The sequence below is a fragment of the Octodon degus genome, unplaced genomic scaffold, assembly GCF_000260255.1.
Source record: "Octodon degus isolate 3935 unplaced genomic scaffold, OctDeg1.0 scaffold00058, whole genome shotgun sequence".
Taxonomy (NCBI): Eukaryota; Metazoa; Chordata; class Mammalia; order Rodentia; family Octodontidae; genus Octodon; species Octodon degus.
In genome coordinates, this window is record NW_004524634.1 from 2,085,866 (window position 1) to 2,106,885 (window position 21,020).

The window sequence follows — 21,020 nt, forward strand, 5'->3', positions numbered from 1 at the left end:
GTGAAACTGAGACGCCCAGGGTTTATATTCTGCTGTGGAGGTCCGGAGCACCCTCAAAGTGCTGCCTCTCTCCCTACTGACTCTGCAGAAATCCAGCCCAGGGCAGCCCCACCCCTTGGGCTCCCAGGGAGTCCATCAGTGTAGGGCCCTGTCCTCTTCCTCTGTGTTAGCAGCCCTGCCCTCAGTACCCTCAAATGCTAGTCTCTGCCCCAATATTACAAGTTCACTTGTTCTCTGGGAGCTAAGACTAGACACAAAGGTAGTGGGAGAAAGGGTCTTCGTCTCTGTAGAGAAAACACTTTAGTGACTGCAGCCAATTCGTACTCCTGGCCCAGTATCTCTTAAATAAATAGTCAAGTCACAGAGGATTGCAGGGTCAGTGAAGGAGACCAATGCAAGGGATGGGAGTACTCACTGTCCACTCAAAATCTTATACTGGGTTACTGGGAAGCATTTGAGGCAGAGGTATTTTGTGTTTGCTGCTGTTGCTTATTTGTTTTTGCAGTGTTGGGGATCAATTTGAGGACCTCATGCATCTGAGATAGGCACTGAGCTATATTCTGAGCCCTGCGATTTTTAAAAATATTTGGGCTGGACATGACTGTTCACATCTATAATCTCAGTGCTCTGGGAGGCTGAGGCAGGAGGATCACAAGCTGAACCTTGCATGAATTTTTCTTTATTTTCTTTCTTTTTTTAATTAGTGTTGGAAAATGTTGCCTTTTTTCCCAAAATTTTATTGAAAAACAAATAGCAATGAGACAATTTCAAATCAAACTCATAGGACAGTTTCAATAATTAACACATTGCATACATTCTTCCTAGTGGTTATTTGCTGTTCAAGATGCGGACTTGATATCCTATTTACAAACACTATTAGAACAAATTCCTCTATTCATTGAGAGAATGTAACTATATATCTATCCTAACCATTTTGAATACACAGATACAAAATGGACGTTCATCTGTATCCCCTTTTTTGTTTAGTTCCATCATTTGAATATTATAGGTGTGTTAACTCAGCAAAATATGCTAAAAGAATCCAGTAGTCTATAATAGTATTGGGTCTTCCATTTGACTAGCAATGTCAGAAATTATTGACCTGAGTCCCCTACAGCTCAACATAACAGCATGGCTTTACTTCTTATACTTCATTTTTATACTTTTCTGCTGGATGGTTAAGACCAAGGTAAAGCAGGACCTATGCAACAAGAGTTGTAGCTTTTGGATCTGATAAGGTCAGTGAAATCCCCTCAGGATTTATCCTGAGATCTTGTACCTCAGATTGTACATCCTTTGTCAGTGTCAGCCATGTGGATGAGTCACGGCCATTGCTTGGCCAATGTGCTTTCTGTGAAAGCCTGAGAGAATGTTTTCTCTCCGTGTGACTCTCCTTAGGCACACTCTACATCACTGATCACTTTCCTCTTTGGCCCTATAATCTCCTTGATCAGAAAATTTGGGACACTACTGAATTACATGACGTTACAGTACAAGTTCTCATATGTCCTGAGTCTTAATTGACCTTAGAAGGCTAGGGCCAAAATGTTAGCTTTCCTTGCAGCCCTCCTTTTTCTCTAATTTTGGTCTGCAAACTTAGGTTGTTAACCCTCCAAAAGAGAAGCTTATTGTTATTACCATACAATCTAGGCTATTAAGCTTAACCTCACTATCTGTCTGAATATCAAACATCTTAGGCATAACATAGAACAGGTAATTTTCATCAAGTATTGATATGTTGAACTTTAAGTGCCTACAGAATATGATGAAAAAACATTTAAAAAATTAAAATATATTTTAACAATAGGCATAAAGAATTATATAATTCTTATGTTTACACGTAAGTCCAGAAATCTAACCATATACAACCTTGTAGCAGGACAGTCATGCAACAAGACATAGGGGTAGGCAAAGAGTTCATGAACAAAAACCAAATCGCACAGGAAACACTTGAAAGAATTAACAACTGGGGCCTGCTCTTATTGAGAAGTTTTTGCACGTCAAAAGAAATTACCAACAAAGTGAAAAGACAACACACAAATTTGGAAAAAATCATGACAAATATGTACTCAGACAAAGGTCTGCTCTCTAGAATTTATAAAGAACTAAAAAACACTAGGACCCCAAAATTTAAAGACCCAGTCCAGAAATGGGCATCTGAGATGAACACACACTTCTCAGAGGAAGAAATTAAAGAAGCGAATAAATATATGAATTTTTCTTTAAATGAAGGATTGGTGATATAGCTCAGAGAGAATCCTTTGGGCTCAATCCCCATCCCCCCAAAGCTGGGCTTTGTCTTGAATTCTAACACAGAGCTCCTAAAGCCTTCCCTTTCCTAGGTGATAGATGTGTCTCTTACTATTCATGCTGAGCCCCTTTCCTCTACTCCTCAGTCTGAGTTAAAGCACTGATGCAGGAGCCCTAGACGGTTTCAAGATGACAGCTGGCCCCAGAAAGACCAAACATGGTCAAAGGGTGGAACTCTCCACTGCCCACCTCCACTCCCTATTCTCAGAGTCCAGGTTGGAAACAAGGACTGAAGGGTGAGATTCCAGCCACCTCCTGGCAGTGGGATATGCCCACCCTGACTGCAGAAGTTCTAGACTCATGACTGTCTGGCCCTCAGCTCAGGTCCCTTTTCATCTGGCTGACGGTATCCTTGAATAGAAATTCTAATATTGAGTTTAGTGTTTTCCAGCTCCCTGAGTTGTTCTAATGGATCATCAAAACTGAGGAGAGGGGCTGGTGAGATGGCTCAGTGGTCTAAAGCACCTCCTTAGAACAAGCTAAGCTAAGCAAAGCACAGGGACCGGGGTTCAATCCCCCAGCACCACATGCCAGCCAGCCCCACCCCCTGGTGGGCTGAGCTGCCCCCCCCACAAAATAAATAAATAAACAAATAAATAAAATTTAAAAAAAAACCTGAGGAGAGGTCGGGGGAACCTGCAGATTTACAGTCAGTCTGTCAAAAGTGTGAGCCACCTCAGGACTTAACCTGTGGGGTCTGAAACTCAGGAAGCTAGCATCAGAATCTACCTAAACAGCTGGGAACCCAGCTGGTGCCAGAAGGTTGGTATCCAGAAAAAAACACTTGGTATCAGAAATCCTGTCAGAAGCTACCAAGCAGGGCCTGCCTGAATCCAAGCCCCCATCTTTTGTAGAATAGATCTATGCACCTCAGCAGACCAGATTCACAGCACTAACTCAGAAGGGACTGGTAGATGAAAGTGGGCCCAATGTTCCGCTTCTCAATGGGAATTATAACCTCCTTCCAAGAGGGAAAAAAAGAACCTCTTCAGGTGACTCCTGCTGCTTCATGGACCTAGAACTAGAAAAAAGAAAAGTGAGAATCACTGGGGACTGCTGTGCCATGGAGCTACATAACTCTGATGTCCCTGTGCCTACTACGGGGGTAACAGAGCCAAGATTCCCTCAGGGTGCTCAAGGCCTCCCTATACAGTTGGTTCTGGAGATACTGACTGTCTTAGTTACTTTTCTCATTGCTGAGACAAAATACCTGACATCGAAGTTGAAGGAAAAAAGGTTTATTGTAGCTCACGGTTTGTAGGTTTCAGTGCATAGTTGGCTGGCTCCAAGGTAGGGCGGCATGGCAGAGGGGCACTGCAGAAGAGAAACAGTTCATGGTGAACAAGAGGCAGCAAAGCAGCAAGCAGAGTAGAAGGAGCAATTGATAAATTGCAACAAGAACTGCCTTTGTTCTGTCTCTTGTAATATATCCAGGCCACATGCCCTTGGGGCAGATAACACTCATACCCACGGTGGCCTTCATGTTGTCCACACTCAGAACTATAGCAAACCAATCAGTGGACTAATTTAGTCTTAGATACCCTTAATCTCAGCATCACATACTGTAGATCCAGCCTCCTCTGTAAAAGCCCCACTGCATGAGGCTTTGAGGGGACACCTAGACACAAGCCATGACATTGACAGATTCTTGTCTTTTGGTTCTCCTTTCCCCCATTACTTTCAGATGGTTATAATGCTACTGACACAGATCACATTATCTTTAACTCATAAAAGTATAATTACATGTCAGCCTCTATCACACTCATTCCCACAAGCTGTTGATCACAGACTTGCAAATGGCTTGTTCTACTCATATTGTTTTGCTGTCTTTCTATTTTCTTTTTTTTAATTTAATTTAATTTTATTTATTTATGCATGTGTGTGTGTGTGTGTGTGTGTCCAGCTCAGCCCACCAGGGGGTGGGGCTGGCTGGCGTGTGCTGCTGGGGGACTGAACCGCGGTCCCTGTGCTTTGCTTAGCTCGTTCTAGGTAGGTGCTTTAGACCACTGAGCCATCTCACCAGCCCAATATACTTTTTTTCTTTTTTTTTTTTTTCAGAACCAGGGATTGAACTCAGGCTCTTGAGCTTGTCAGGGAAGCACTTATTCCACTGAGCCACCTCCCCGGCCCTTGTCTTTATATTTTCATCCTCTATTCCCACATCCCTTTCCTGTATCTTTCTCAAAATCCTGAGGTCAGCCTCCCACAGGCTTCCAGGTATTGATTAAAAAGACTGTAGAGTCCAGTGGTGGGGAAGCCATGTGGAAAGGGACTAGTATTGGAGCCTGAGCCACGGAAGCCACTGTCCACTCCGGAAGCAGCAAGTGCATGGACACCTAATGTGCAGAGTGGCTGCCTTCACCTGATTTATAATGGGACGCTTTGTGCATGTGTGTGTGTGTGTGTGTGTGTGTGTGTGTGTGTGTATGTAGAGGAGGGGCATGGTGTGTGAATGCAGAACCCCATCTTTCATGTCTGACCTCCCGTCTGCTGAAAGCTGACATGATTGGAAGAAAGGCACCATGGGACCATGCAGGATACCTTTCTGCACCTGTCCCAGTCCTGACTGAAGCCCCAGCAGTACCCACCAAGCCTTTCTCTGCAGGGGATGGGAGTCACCAAGTTTCCTCCCCAGGCACAGCACTGAAAGGAAAAGGGCCCATCTCAGTTTCTGTTTCCCCACACATAGGAAGAGTCAGACTGGATTTACTTAGCAACTATTTTATCCATGGGCCTTGAAAGCAGAACTCTGGAGAGCCCTTGCTCAGCAAAACAGCAGAGTCTGGGCCAGAGAAGGACAAAGCCCTTCCAGCTGTAGTCAGCAGGAATTCTCGCCTTGCCTTTCCTGTCTCCACCTCCTCCTGCCATTTCCCACCCCACCCCAGAGTCCTCGCTCTTATTTTTCCCACAAGAATACAATCTTCCCCTACCAGGGAAGAAAACTCAGATTATGATAGTCTTGCTTAGAAGCATCTCTGCTCTCTGGCCAAAGAAAAATAGCATTTTATAGAACCACTCCATGGTAGGGTCACTCATGCGTTTGTTTCTCCTGCCCCCACTCCAAAGGCTGAGCAGGGTATATGCTGTCAGAGATTCTCAAGTTTAACAACTATTGACCAATAGCTGCAGACATCTGGAAAAGTTTGAGGTCTCATCCATCCCTAAACACATTTTTTTTTTTCAGTACCAGGAATTAAACTCAGGAACCCGCGCTTGCCAGGCAAGTGCTTATTTTACGAGCTATCTCCCCGGCCGTGATGCGTTATCAAAGAGTGGCTCGATCCACCAGATGGATGCAAGGTAAAGGCCCATCAAGGCACAGACAAGGGCTCTGGCAGCTGAGGGCTCATGGGGCTCCCTGCTTCAGGCATCATGCCAAGTGTACTTTGAGAACCACACTTCCCTCTTCCTCAGGCCATCCGATACAGGCAAAGTTGAACCCATCTCCATACCCAGATTGAAGGGTGAGCTGGGGATTGTGCGCAATCCAGTGCTGGGTTTTTGTTGGAAAAGAGGCGAAGCAAGGTAGGAAGTGGGACCGGTGGTTCCAGGACAGTGCACAGCAGCAGTGGTTTACAGGAAGAAGGAAGCCCGGAGCAGTGCTATGCCTGCAGGTCACAGGATGCGATGCAGGCTGCTGATGAGAACCCGCCCTCACCAACTTGGGCTCTTTCAGTTTCAAGGGAACATAATGAGTGGGAGTGAGGAGAAGGAAGTCTCCTCCTGGGAGCCACCACACCCAGGAGCCAGGAGGCTGGCAGAGACAAAGGATCTAAGACAAAACAGCAGGGGAGCCTGGGGTGCCTCCACCCCTGCATCCTGTCCATTTTCTGCTCTTCACATTTCCTTCCCTACCTTGCCTCTCTTCTCTGCTTCTGCTAACCTTTAGTTTCTTTCTGTCTTTCTTTTTCTTTTTTAATGTATTTAGTACAGAGTCTACAGGGTCTCACTACATGAGATCGGACTCATACTGACTGTCCTGTTTTCGGCCTCCCAAGCACTGGGATTACAGGTGCACGCCACCATGCCTGGTCTCAATTGCTGTCTCAGTGCACCCCAGGAGTGGGCCATCAGGGAATGCCAAGGATCGAACCCCTGCCCCTGCACCTGCCTAAGCAGCGCTTTAATCCACTGAGCTATCTGGCCAGCTCAACCTTTAGTTTCTATGGGTGCCGAATGAAGGCACTCAGCCTTTCTCTAACTCGCCCTCTGGCCCAACCCTCTCTTATTTGCTTCATCCCCTGAAATATCCTGGTTCAACTTCTGTTCAAAGAAATGGTCTGGATTTTCCCCAGCTCATCTTTTCACACCAGGAGGAACCACAGACCCCTGCCAGCCACATTCTGATCCCCTCCTATTTGCCCTTTGGGGGGAGGGAGCAATTCTCCACCCTCAGTACTTTTTTTTTTTAAGGTTTATTTTTTTTTAAGTTTATTTATTTTATTGTGTGTGTGTGTGTGTGTGTGTGTGTGGCCAGCTCAGCCCACCAGGGGGCGGGCCTGGTTGGCATGTGGTGCTGGGGGATTGAACCGCAGTCCCTGTGCTTTGCTGAACTTGTTCTAAGTAGGTGCTTTAGACCACTGAACCATCTCACCAGCCCACCACCCTAAGTACTTTTTTTGGTGGAACTGGAGATTGAACTCAGGCCCTTGCACTTGCCAGGGAAGTGCTTATTCCACTGAGCCATCTCTCAGGCCTCTCCACCCTAAGTAGTACCAGATGGAGAGATACATGACATAGGACAGTGGACAGGTGAGATCAGCAGCAGTTTATCAGTCACATACACTCTCCGTCTGGAAGGCCCACATGCCATGCAGAGCCCCACAGGGTTACCCTTGGAAACAGAGCAAACCAGTAAGGGCTGTTTGCAGCCAGGGTCCTAGTAATAAGAGAAATAGGTCCCATGCCCCACGCACACACACCATTCCTGCAGCAGGATGTGATTGGCCCATTGAATAGATTCCCAGGCTAGCAGGGAAGGCAAATCCAGTAAGCTGAAAACTGGGTGGAACACAGCTGGTCTAGTGAGGGCGGGAATTGGCTGGGGCCTTTCCGCTGGGTGAGGGCTGCAGAGAAATTTGGGATTAGGTGTTTGGGGCTCTGTAAGGCTCAAAGACGCCACTTAAGCAGCCGCCCTCTGCTCGGACCCTTTTGCCACACTCATCTGAGGAAAGTGTCTTTTCCCCAGAACCCTAATGAGGATCCTAACGGGACATCTTTGCTGAGTCCACTGCAGTGCTCACCCTGTGATCCCTTCTGCTTTTTCTCTCCTGCCTTCTGTCTGGAGTGACTCCATCCTTCATTCCTGCCTTAGCTCCTGGGCATGTGGACCTGGATCCTCTGAATAAAATCTCAGTGAAGAAGGGATAACTTGATGTACCTCCTCCTTGAGAACAAAGCTGGGAAACAGAAGAGTGGCAGGGGATACCTGAGAAGAGAGCTCACCATAGCACTGTAGACCTTGTCCTCCTTAATTTCCATAAGAACTAGAAAAAACTACTGTTCATACTTTGTGGCATCTCGAAGGCAAGCATGTTCCTAGTCCTTATTGGCTTGACCTCTAGCTGTATCCCAAGGGTAGCCCAGGACTTCATGTCCCGTGAGGCAGACAGCCATTTCTACACATCCACCAAAGCAACCAGCTCACCAAGGAAGGCCTTAACCCAGGTAGCATTTTCTCCTAAAGAAGCTTAGACAGAACTATTTAGTACTCAGAGCACTCCCCTGCTTAAGGCACAGAAGGAGAGGAAATCCAGGAGGAGGCAGTACAGAGGAGGTGGGGCACACAGGCATCCATGAGGCTGGCCAGATGATGACAATGACATCAGAAGGCAGGGCTGGGTGCCTGGGCCTGAGGTCAGGGGGAAGATGTGAGTGGGAACAGAAAGGGAGGGAGGGAACTGGCACTGCTCCAAAGAACACTCAGGCCTGTGTCAACCCCTGACCTGAACCAAGTTAGCTGGTTTCCCCAGGGAAGAGGGATTCAGGCTTCAGAGGAGAAGAAGGATGAAGAGGTAACAGGAATATGGGACTATGGACAGTGAGGTCAAGAGAAAGCTATTCCCTCTGAAAACACGGCCATCTGCAGCCACCAGCACTCTGAAGCAGGAAAGTGAGAATTCCGGGGGATCAACCAGGAAAAGTACTGAGTAACACTATCAGGAGACTTGCTTGACTGACGCGAAACAACTTCTTTTTCACATGATGATCTTTTTAAAACTTATTTTACATTTAAAATTGAAATTTAATTTATTTTTAACTGATACATAAAAATATAAAAATTGTACATATTTATGGAGTACCATGTGTTTCCATACATGCATACATTGGGTAAAGTTTCAATCTGGTTAACGATACCCATCTCTGCAAGCTTGTTCGTTTCTTTATGTAACTTTTATGTGTATAAATGAGGCTCCTCTAAAGGGATGGGAAAGCTTGGGGTGATAGCACAGATTTGGGGAACTGATTTACCTCACCAAGGCAGGATGAACTTCTAAATCATCTCCTCCTCCTTCTTCCATTTAACTCGAGTTCTTCCCCTTCCAGCAGCCCCTATCAGGTTTGAGAATTCCCAGCCAAAGCAATGGCCTCTGACATGTATTTGGGGACAATTGTGAAGCAGGAAAAATTAATGTTCAGAGTCATCATAGAGTATTAAGGACAAGGAGGACATTGCCTCAAGTTTGACAAGCACTGGAGCTTGGGGACCTGGGGACTCGCCATCATGGTTATGACTGGATGTAGGGCCGCTTACAGATGAAAGAGAACTTAATGTCACAGGAAGCATCGTTCCAGGACTGGAGCGAGTACAACTTTATATTGACACAGTGTTCACTGTTCCCCATATTGTTGGGCTCCCCTGGAATCCAGAAGCTGCAGAGTGAAAAACCAGATAAAAGTGTATTTACAAAATTGGAAAACAGATAATTTATTTCCAACAAGGAAATGCATTACTTCAGTCCTAGTTTTTGTCCTAGGTGATAGCACAGCAAGAGCCCAAGCCTAAGACATAGGGGACTCGTGACAACCTTTAAGCCTCCAATCATGCGCCAAGTTCAGGTCAAACCATCCTCCTATTCTCAACCCAATCTGTAAAAACATAGACGTTCACCAAGATCCCTGCCCAAGTTGGGTAGAGGGTCTTGGTGGCAAACCCCACAGGGCATAGAGAACCACAGGTACCACACTCAATGAGTGGCAATGGTGACCAGCATCTCAATTCCAAGCCTCCTCCTGTTCCCAGGGCAAGGACAAATCACAAACCCTGTGTGCGGGGCCGGGAGATGGCTCAGTAGAATAAGCGCTTCCCTGGCAACCGCAAGGGCCCGAGTTCAATCCCCGGTTCCGAAAAAAAAAAAAAAAGCCATAAAAAAATAAAATACTTATTAAAAAATAAAATTTAGGGGCTGGTGAGATGGCTCAGTGGTCTAAAGCACCTACCTAGAACAAGCTTAGCAAATCACAGGGACCACCGTTCAATCCCCCAGCACCACATGCCAGCCAGCCCCGCCCCCTGGTGGGCTGAGCTGGCCACACACACACACACACACACACACACACACACACACGCACTCACACACACAAATAAATAAAATTAAAAAAAAAAAAAAAAACCTGTGTGCATGGGAAATACTCCCAAGCCTCTACAGCCTGGCTCTGGCCCAAAGAAGGAAGGTGTAGGGCTCACCTCATGCTTTCCTTGAATGGAGTTTCATCCATCCAGTGCCATTTCCCTTCGCTGCCTGCCTTGGTCAGGCCAATCCAGTTTGGCACTCCACTTACTGTCTTATATAGAAACTCCTGTGGGGACACAGAGTGAGCAGAAGTGCAGGCCACAGCCTGAAGTCCAAGCCTCATCTCTACATCTCCCCGGTGCTCAGTGACAGGCCCTGAACTCGCAGACACACTCTGCACACTGGCCTCTCGCAAGCCTCCTTTGGACCTTATCTGGAACCCAGAGTCCATCTTCCAAATTCTGATTTGCATTTTCTCTGCAACTAACAAAGTCAGGGCTCAGGTCTTTCTATTCCTTGGAAGCAGGTACAGGTAGGACAGTCAACTGAACCCTACAGCAGGGATCCCAAGAGACTGGCCCAGATGACTACACCTAAAGTCAACAAGCCTTTTAAATATGCAAGGCACATGAGAAGGACATGCTCTTGTGTCTCTTCCTTCATTCTCTGAGGCAGGCACTGTTATCATGCATATTTCATTAAGTCATTAGCCGAGACCTACCTACCCAGGCTCTAGAGCTAATTAGACAGCAGGTTGGGACTCTAGACTACTTCAGAGCACGTTTTTACCTGCTCTGTCCACCTCACAGATGAAGGGACTTGGTTAATAGCCTGCCTCAAAAAGAAAGAAATTTCTTGAGTCATGTAGAACATTGTTTTTTTTTAATAGTTTATTTATTTATTTATTTTATTTGTGTGTGTGTGTGTGTGTGTGTGTGTGGCCAGCTCAGCCCACCAGGGGGCGGGCTGGCTGGCATGTGGTGCTGGGAGATTGAACCACCGTCCCTGTACTTTGCTTTGCTTAGCTTGTTCTAAGTAGGTGCTTTAGACCACTGAGCCATCTCACCAGCCCAATGTAGAACATTGTTGATAAATATCTCCACTTACTGGGCACAGAGAAAGAGCGTGTGCAGCCTTATGCAGTATTCCTGCCCTTTTGGAAGCCAGGAATACTGCATAATTCCCTGTTACCACTGAAATGTGAGCTGAACTCATGTGGTTAGTTCTGGGGAGAAGCTTTAAGAGCAAATGAACAATTTGCAATGTTCTCTTTTCCTGCCTCAACAACTGCAGACACACTAAGTCTCCTCCGGCTTAGGTCCTGAGTACCCACAACAAGCAGCCTTTGTTGGATACGTAGTGTAAGCAAGAAATAATCTTCCCTTGATAGGTGGCCAATATTTGGGATTTTGTTTCCACCACATAATCCTGCCCAGCCTCCCAAGACAGCTAGCCACAAGCCCTGTCACAGACAACGTGGAAACAGTGCTCACCTGCTCCTGCTGGGAGGTAACCGAAGTCAGGTGTGACTCCCGCGACATACAGAACTGCTCGGCACTGTACCAGGTCTTTGGGTTGTGAGAAAAGTAATAAAAGTTCTCCCTGAAGAATTTCCAGCCTTGAGAAACCATCTGCAGGATGTCACCTGGAGAACAGGACTGAAGGTGAATGCAGAGTCCTGTTTCCTTGGGGTGAGGGCCAGGGCAGCATATCTGAGTGGGGTCTCAGAGACAGCAGTGCATGGGGCTGGGATGTGAGGCCCAGGGCTCCTGCCTGGTGCAGGAGGTTAGGGACCCCCTGGGGTTCTAGAAGTCTAACTGAAACTGGTGAACAGGGCTTATGGGACTGGAGAAGACAATGGGAGAGGAGGCACCAGGGATCTGACTTTCCCATGAGGGAAAAGTGACTGTCCCCTAGCCCTAACAGGTGGCTGTGCACTAGGGCTTGAAATAAGGAACATTATGGGAAGTGTGGTGGTTTGCGCCAAGAGAGAGAATCCATTCCCTAATCTTCCAGGCTGTGTGCCTCAGTGTGGGGGTTCAAGCTGGCCATGGTGTCCTCTCTGCTAGATTCCCTTCAGTCTTCCTTGAGCCCAGCACTAGGCCCTCTCTCCTCAGCTTTCTAACCTGTGCCTGCCTCTCCCCTGCTCACCCATCAGCCTGATGGTCTCACAGCTAACATGACAAGGTCTCAGGGGCCACCAGTCCGCCTGCATGTCATTTCCTGAGTCACTTACTTTGTCGTCTGAGCATTTTGTTGATATTGTCCAGTCTGCTCTGTAGTGCCCGGATCATTCCATTTAAAGCACTGGCTTTGTCCAAATCTCTCTCTAATTCTGGTATTTGGGTATTTAAATGATCGACTTCCTCCCACTTTTTTCTTAAACTCTGGATCTGGGCATTGGCTGTCTCCACGCTGGCTTTCAGTATCAGGATTTGAGAATGCACTCCATCCAAGCTGGCGTTCACCATCTGGATCTGAACGCCAGCTGCTTTCACGCCACCACTGTTCTTCTTGACTTCAGAAGGCAGGGTGCTGATGTTGTCCACACGGCCTTTCAGCAACTGAGCATTGGTCTTGACATCAGAGATTGTGCCCATAAACCAGGGATCTAGATTGGAAAAAGGCAAGAGGTCAGCTGAGAGATTGCCTGGGGAGGAAATGTGGGTGTTGTCAGGGCAACAGAAGGAAGGGAAGGGCTAGGCTCAGGGGTCCCAGGGAACTGCCACTTACTCTTCCATCATTCATTGATGTACAGCAAGCATGAAATGGGTGTCCCCAGGGCCAGGGAAATAGCTCGGTGGTCTAGGCACCTGCCTGGCAAGCGTAAGGACCTGAGTTCAGTCCCCAGAACTGCATGCCATGCCAGCCCCGGACTGTGCCGGACACAGAAACCAGGAATGGTGGCACATGCCTATATTCCCAGCACTGAGGAGGCTGAGACAGGAGGAGCATTATGAGTACAAGCTGCATAGCGAGACCCTTTACCAAATAAATAAATAAAGAGACTTTTAGAAAATAAAAGGATGGGGGCTGGTAAGATGGCTCAGTGGTCTAAAGCACCTACTTAGAACAAGCTTAGCAAAGCACAGGGACCACAGTTCAATCCCCCAGCACCACATGCCAGCCAGCCCCGCCCCCTGGTGGGCTGAGCTGGCCGCGCGCGCGCACGCGCGCGCACACACACACACACACACACACACATAAATAAAATTAAATAAATAAATAAATAAAAGGATGCCCCTATGGGCCAGGAACTCTGGGGGTGTGGACTGTGAGAGGATTGGTTTAGGAGGGCGTGAGGCAGAAGCAGGGATTAGAATCCAGCTCTGAATTTCCTTTGAGTGCTCAGGGTGAATTTGGTAAAAAGAAGCCCTCAGTCACCCCCTGCCACTCTTTCTACCCGTTGGTCCCTCCAGGCCCAGGCAGTGGCCCCCAGCCTTCTCCTTTCAGAGGTCTCAGCTGGGGCAGCACCGCTCCTCCCATGTCTGTCCACAGCCCCCTCCATGGCCACGGAAGGGCCACATGCACAGAGTCCTAACCCAGCAGTGGCTTTTTCTCCAGAGAACATGCAAAGCAGCCTCTTCTCTCCTTCCCTTGCTGTCTTAGTTGCTTTTCTCATTGCTGAGAGAAAACACCTGATATCCAAAGTTAAAGGAGGAAAGATTCATTGTAGCTCCTAGAGGAGGTTTCAGCATATAGTTGGCTCTGAGGCTGCGTGGCATGGCAGAGGAGAAATAGTGTGTGCCAGGGTAAAGGCGGACGGCAGCAAAGTAGCAAAATAAATAATGACTGCAGCCCTCTTTCTGTCCCCTGTATCCTACCATTAGGGTAGGCATCATTCCCACTCAGGGTCGACCTTCCTATTATCCATACCCTGAACTATGGCAAACCCATCAGTAGATGAATTTAGTAATTGAACACCCTTAATCCCATCATCATGCACACACCTGTAATCCCAGCACTTGGGAGGCTGAGGTAGGAGGCTCGCTATGAGTTCAAGACTCACCTGGGCTATACAGTAAGTTCAAGGACAACCTGAACTGCATAGGGAAACCCTGTCTCAAAAAAAAAAACAAAAACAAAAAACATCATCACACACTCTAGATCCAGATGCCCCTGAATGGTCCTGCCTGTGACCACGTGAGGCTTATGGGGGGGACACTAGATACAAGATACTTGCCCTGCCCCCTTTCACACTCTGTTCTGGTTGCAAGCTTGGGGCACTGGAGGGAACAAAAAGTAACCCAAGAGCAGTCAAAGGACAGCGCAGGAGAAAGGCAGTGTTGGAGACTAACATCTGGGTCCAGGCAAGTGATTGTAAAGAAGGTTGCTGCTAGGAAGCTACAACCTGAGACAAAATATGCCACGAGCCACTAAAGAGAAGACAGATGTCACCTCACTCTGCTGTCTGGAAACCTGTGGGAAGAGTATGGCCCTGCCAGCAGCACAGATCATGAGAGTGATGAGTCGGCAGACTCTGTCACATGATCTTCATGAGGACAGGAGAATAAAGAGGGCATGGAGGGGCCTGGTGAGGGGCCTGAGCCACAGAGATCTGCTAGCTTGATGGCCAGGTTCCCCATCTGGTCGGCTGAGGCAGAGGACACTCCTGTAACTCAGTCCCTTGCAGGGTCTGAAAACATTGCACTCACTGCCGGGGGCTTTCCATGGTTCAGGGTGGCAGAGAGCTGGGGAAGAAAATGGAATGGGATTTAAAAAGGGGTGGTGGAGACTCCTTCATGGGGAAAAAAGAGCATGCGCTGAGCACAGATGCCTGTTGGAAAAGCCTCCCAGAAACAGGGAAGGAAAGAATATCCACTCATGCATGGAGAGAGGAGAATGGAGATAAATGAAACATCACAAACCAGAGACCAGAGAAAGCAGCAAAGAGAAGTTCTGGGACTTGAGGGAGCCAACCGGTGGTGGAGAAGGACCAAGAGGCCATGACCCTAAGGACTCACAGAGAACGGCCTGCAGCACGATGGAGGCGACCACAGCCAGCGACAAGCAGATCAACACCACACGGATGGTGAGAGGCTTCCTCGGGCCCAGAGGTGGATCTTGCTTAGGTGATTCTAGAAGAAACAGAAGCAAAGGTTTATTAACGAGTGGTCACGGGTGGGTTTGGACAGGAGCACCCATCAGGCTGGCATTGGGGCTGCGCTTGCCTCGAGGCCAGAGGGCAATGTTCTGCTTATCCACAGAGAAGTGCACATCATGGACTTCTGTCTCTGCAGCCTTCATCCCACACGCCCACCCTGGCCTGCAGCACAGGTGCTTCTGGCTGATTCTCTCCCCTCTGAACCTTTTATCTGGAGAAAACAGGAAGTGATTCCCACACCAGGTCTCTATGTCATCCCAGAGTTCCCCATTACTAACCTAGAAACCTTAGACAGTGTGGCTGAGGTCACAGTCTAATTCCTTCCTCAGGGGTCTGAGCTTTTAGGAAGAGGCCATTTGTCTTTTTCTCTAAAGAGTGTTACATTGACACCTTAGCCATCTTGTCCCAAAGCTATCCCATTGCTCTTGAATGGATTCCCTCATCCATCCACCCACCCATTCACTCCACAAATACGTTGATTGCCTTCTAAGTATCAGTGAATGAAGCACAGGACCACAGAGATGAAAAATTCACAATCTTTTCACCTAAGTAGCCCATAGTCTGAAAAGAAAGGCAGACCTGAGCAAATAAATTACACTACAAATGCCGAGAATAACAGCAGGTGATAGGTGCAGTTCATAGGAAGTACAGAGAACAGGGTCAAGGTAAAAGTCCCAGAAAGAGAGTTGACCACAGTCAACAACAGAGGCCATAAACCAGCATGGGATCCCTGGGCAACTGTAAGCAACTCCAGTCCTGTGCGAATGCAATGTACATGTACACAGCAGGAGTGAGGAGACACAGGGCTAAGGAGGCACCAGGGATCAGATCATGAAGAGCCTTTTCTATCGTGTTAAGGACTTTGATTGTTGGCTTTTGGGTAGCACTGAGCCAATGGAAGCCTTCAGGTAGAAGAGAAATGGGACAAGGACATTGTAGAAAGACCATTTCTGATCATGGTGAAGGGCACAGATGGGAGTAGAGGGAGCCTTGGAGCAGGGAGACCAGTTATGAGATCATTGCAACAAAATAGTCCACTTTACTTTGTTAAAACATCTTTGCTGATTCATACCCTTTTTGGAAATGCAACTTCAGAAATTCAAAATAAATGTAAGAGGGGCCGGGGAGATGGATCAGTGGAATAAGTGCTTTCCTGGCAAGCAGAAGGGCCTGAGCTCAATCCCTGGTTCCACAAAAAAAAAAAAAAAAAAAAAAAAAAAAAAAAAAAAAAAAAAAAAAAGATCAAAATAAATGCAAGATGTGGGTTCTCCCCTCTGCTTCTTGCAGCTGTCAGTATCTCAAAGTAGGAAGGCTCAGCAACATCAGACTAGAAACTTTTTCTTTCTCTCTCTTTTCCCTTCATCTCTTTACCCATATCTCCTCCTTGTTGCAAGCCTAAATGTAGAGTTCCATCTGTGGGAGATGCTAGGGGATGGATGAACAAATTTGAGGCCAATGAAGACCTAATTTTGTCCTGGAAAGCTTGTCCTGTTTTAAAGAAATCTCTCAAATATTGGAAACCTGATACACAGAAGATTCTAGACAAATACTTCTAAGGTAGAAAAGAGGGAAGGGAGAAGAGGAAAAGAAGAGGCATGAATAAAAGGAAAGAAGTTGGTATAGATAATTGGATGGGTGGGTAGATGCATGCATGGATGGATGGATGGATGGATGGATGGATGGATGGATGGATGGATAGATACATGCATGGGTGGATGGACAGATGGACAAATGGGTGAATAGATGGTTGGATGGAAAGGAATGATATATGAACAGCTGAATGTGTGTATAAAGGATTGGTGGGTGAGTGAATAAAAGGAAGTGGTGGGTGGATGGATGGGTGGCTGATCATGACTCTTCAGACTACAGAATGGCCTTTGCCTTCCAAAAGCTACCTATCTCTTCTTTTGACTGCCTCCAGCAGTTCCAGTTTCCTTGGGAAAGGCATAAAAAGGTGTGATTTATACCTTACCCAGAAGTGAATAGAAGGCCTGGTCATCCAAAAGAAACCCGGCCTGTCTCACTGAATCCAACTCTGCCACTGGATGGCAGCTGGTGTCAGTTAGCAGAGCCAAGGAAATCATTACCTGAATGTTCAAGGGCTTCTGCTGCCTTTGACATTAGGAGCCTTCTGCCTCAGAGCGCAGCGTGGCCCATCTGGCAGCTCCTGCTGCTCTCTATTGCAAATTGGGATAAGGCTGGAGTTGAAGCGCTAACTAGATGAAAGAACCCAGAGAGAACCCCATATGCACCTCCCCAACCCTGAGAAGAAAGCCAAGTAACAAGGATGATGCTCTATTTGTCCTGTCTCATGTCTCCTCTGCCCATATTCTGTCTGTAGATTTCAGGCCCACTCTTGGTTCTAAACATTGACACTAACTGTCCCCTATACTGAGGGCCTGGCTCTAAGTGACCACCATCCCTAGAACTCATGTGAATATATATGCTCTCTGGAGACTTCCATCAGGCTGCAGAGCCTTGGTTCTGCCAGTGCTCACAAGGAGTTAGAACATCCTGCTTCTGGACCATCATACTTCATAACTAGTCTAAACCCAGAGTTGTCCCTGGCCTCCTGCTCTTGTCCTCCCTCCACAAACTATCATAGTCCAGGGCCTGGAGGTGGAAAAGAATCCAAATTATCAAGATCCTGTTCAAAGAGTGTTTGAGAAAAGGAGCTACCACACAACATGTCTTTAGGCTGTCAGGTCCCTTGCTTCTTTTCCCAAATTGCTGCTGGTCCTGTTCCTGGTCCTGCATGAGTTATTAATAGAACTCCACATTCTCCTGCAGTTGTCCCAGAAAAGGAGCAAGAAGCTTCACCAGGCTTAGGCTCACTGCATAGAAAGCCCTGAGGTTGGAAGGCATTGATTCCAAGCAAAGAAAATGAAGTCTTGTTTTGCTGAACTCTGGATGAAAGGCAGATCAAGCAGGAAGAGGCTGAGAAGGAGGCAGGAATACTTGGCTGAGGGTCCTCTGGGTTTCAAAGGAGGTGGATGTAAAAGTCCCAGACCAGAAGTTTCATTTCCCACTCTGCAGGAAGAGAGTGAGTCACTGTCTCTTTTTCTATGGTCATGATCACGCGCAGGTATTTACTGAGAATTTTCCCCTGCAACCCTTTGGGTGCTCTATGTGGCCCCCAGCCTGGGGTGAGAAAGACGGCAAAGCAGGTGTCTCAGCCGCACTTTCTAGCAAGGAAAGTGGACAGTTCTGCACACCCAGAGGGGGCCTGCTCTTCCTAACAGAAGAGGAATGTTGACTCAGTGTAGAGTGACCAAAAATCATGATTAAAAAGGGAAGAATGTCCCGATTTTCCTTTCTCTTCTTACTATGCACCTGAGATTCTAGGACATTCTCTGGATGAAAGTGAAGGAAGGAATGAATTTCCTCTCTTTTTCTCCTTGTCATGTTGGGATCAGACTTTTATTGAAGGTGGACCATGGATATCACCAACAAGAGTAGAAAAGAAACTCAAGTTGTTCCAAATATCTCAGGAGTGCTGAGAGCCATCTCCAGGGAGTGGTATTCCAAGTCTCTCTAGTCAAGAGATGGAGGACATGGGAGTGGACAGCAAGTTAGAACCTAGGGCAAAGAGAGAAGAAAAGAGGGAGAGAGGGAGAGGAAGAGTAGAAAGAAGAGGGGAGAATGGCTGTGTGATGAGGTGAGATGACCATTACAGAAGTCAGATGTGGTCCCCAGGCCTCAGAGGGGCTCCTGTGTGTGATGGATGGGGGATTTGACCAGCAGACCCCAGCCAAGAGAACCCATGTCCCTGTCTATGCAGTGTCCTGGGAACCAGCGATGGGGGAAGAAGCCAGGAGTGGAAGGCAGGGCCATGCACTCCTCCTGAGCACATGCTGTACAGTAGGTACAGGGACACAGAAAGGCAAATGACACCCATAGCCCCCCCCTTCAGAAACAGAGTCCCTCTTGTTTAACAAACATGTGGCATCCTCAGTTATGGGCAGAAGATTCTACCATGGCTTAAAAAAGGCAAGAACAGTAAAAGAGGCCTCCTTAGGTCTCTCTAGACCCTGGAAATGGGTTCCTCTTTTTTGTGACATTATCTGAGACCAGGTTTCTATGCACGGGTGATAGTGCCATTCTACACAGTGAAGTATGCACACCTGTGGGCAAGCTAGCTTCACAGAAGAACTTCTGGGTACCAGGCAGAAGAGGGCACTGCAAACTATTCAGGTCAATGAATTCTTGCCTATGACCTCCGTGGTAAGGGTAAATTTGTGTTAGGAAAGTAAACAAAGGCCGGGCTGCTGGATCTTGCTCGTACTATTTTACGCGCAACCGGGTGGAAAGGCCGTCCGCGCCGCTAGGATGAAGCTCGTGAGATTTTTGATGAAACTGTCACCACTGAATTGAAGAATGGAACACAGGTCCATGGAACAATCACAGGTGTAGACGTCAGCATGAATACACATCTAAAAGCTGTGAAGATGACCCTGAAGAACAGAGAGCCAGTGCAGCTGGAAACACTGAGCATTCGTGGGAATAACATTCGCTATTTCATTCTGCCAGACAGCTTGCCTCTGGACACGCTACTTGTGGATGTTGAACCTAAGGTGAAATCTAAGAAGAGGGAAGCTGTGGCAGGAAGAGGTCGAGGCCGAGGCCGAGGAAGAGGACGTGGCCGTGGCAGAGGACGAGGGGGTCCCAGGCGATAACGCTTCCCAAGATGACTGGTGCAGAAGTGACTGGGGCTATTTTTTGTACAGGTTTTGTTTGTCAGTTTTTAATAAACGTAATTGTGGGACAGAGTTGTCTGTTGACTATTACCAAGCTTAAGTTTTTGCAGTTTTTATTACATGTTTGTTGTATTTGTGAAATTAGCAGTACCAGCAGATCAATTCTCTTTTCTTTTTTTGGTGTTTTTTTCAGATTCTCAGTTCAGGCTGGCCTTGAACTAACTGAGTAGCCTAGTCTGGCCTCAGACCCGTGGTGATCTTCCTGCCTCCGCCTCCCAAGTGCTGGGATTACTGTTGTGTGTCTCCATGCCCAGTTTTTTTTGGCAGGTCAGCTAATGGAAATGTTACTCGAGGCCTTCATACTAAAATGTATCCTCAGCCTTTTTTGTTTTTTGTTTTGAGACTGAATCTTGCTAAACTGCCTGCCTGGGCTCGAATTTATGATCCTCATGCCTCCACCCCAGAGTACAAGTATCACACGTGTGCTTGGACATTTTAAGCTTGAACTAAAAAAAAAAAAATTTTGTTTATAGTGTTTGAACTGAGACTTTTCTCTTAGTGATTATACATGGAATAAACACCTTTTTACTTCAAAAAAAAAAAAAAGAACTTGGTGAGCAGGGTGGTCCATGAGAGCGGTGGTTTTGGTCATGAGGCTGCTGATAGAACCACAGTGAGGAAGTGAGTGAGTTGAAGAGAATATGGGGATATATACCCAGACATCTCCATCCTCACCGCGACCACCTGAGCCTCAGTCCACAGAGGTCAGGGTCCAGAACAAAGAACCTGGCAGAGAAGCACCAGGAATGGATCCTTGGACAATCCAAGGATAACCAGAACTGATGCTTGCCCAGGTTTCTTCTGCAAAAAGAGCATGGGGAGGTTGGGGGCGGGAGTGCAAGGATGGAGTTATGTTTATAAGGAGATTGTTTGCAGGGAGTTTACAAAGATATTTGGAATTGCAATGTAAAAAAAAAAAAAAAAAAAGAATTAGAGAATGTGTAACTGGAAAAGTAGTTACCAGTGCACAGAAATACAATGACTTACATCACTTCTCCTGAAAGTGTCACGTGGCACTGGAAGGCATCAGTGAAATTAACATTAAGATACCTAGAAACTATTTACTTTGAACTCCAAGCCCAAGTCACTAGATTCTGAGCTGGGATTTCAGGAGAAATATTTATGTGGCTAGAGATGCAAATGATACGCTGGTGCCAGCAGAGTCCCAAGCTATTGAATACTGACAATTTCAATTTGGAAGTACTCTTCCGGTCCATTCTCTCTCGTTTTCTTGCTTTTTTCTTTCTTTCCTTCCTTCCTTCTTTCCTTCCACGTATTTGGTACAGGGTCTTCCTACACAGTTCAGACTCGTAGTGATCCTCCTGTTTTCAGCGC

General features: G+C 47.0%; 1 protein-coding gene and 1 pseudogene across 1 annotated transcript; one reads left to right on the forward strand and one right to left on the reverse strand.

Annotated features, from left to right (window-relative positions):
* Positions 1-9,038: 9,038 nt before the first annotated feature.
* Positions 9,039-15,071, reverse strand: Cd207 (CD207 molecule). The gene is made up of 6 exons (XM_004634058.1): positions 14,996-15,071; positions 14,789-14,902; positions 12,061-12,435; positions 11,318-11,469; positions 9,998-10,110; positions 9,039-9,183 (listed from the first exon to the last, which is right to left on the reverse strand). Exons 1-6 carry the CDS (start codon positions 15,069-15,071, stop codon positions 9,039-9,041), a joined length of 975 nt encoding a protein of 324 aa, XP_004634115.1.
* A 4,186-nt stretch (positions 15,072-19,257) lies between these two features.
* Positions 19,258-19,715, forward strand: LOC101583663 (annotated as a pseudogene).
* Positions 19,716-21,020: the final 1,305 nt, after the last annotated feature.

Coding starts and splice junctions, on each gene's coding strand:
- Cd207 (XM_004634058.1), bottom strand. CDS start 15,071: ATGAAGGCTGCAGAGACAGAAGTCCATGATGTGCACTTCTCTGTGGAT. Junction 12,436..14,788: donor CGTGCTGCAGGCCGTTCTCT/GTGAGTCCTTAG, acceptor TTTCCAATCTAG/ATCCCTGGTTTATGGGCACA. Junction 9,184..9,997: donor CCATTCAAGGAAAGCATGAG/GTGAGCCCTACA, acceptor TTCACTCTGCAG/CTTCTGGATTCCAGGGGAGC.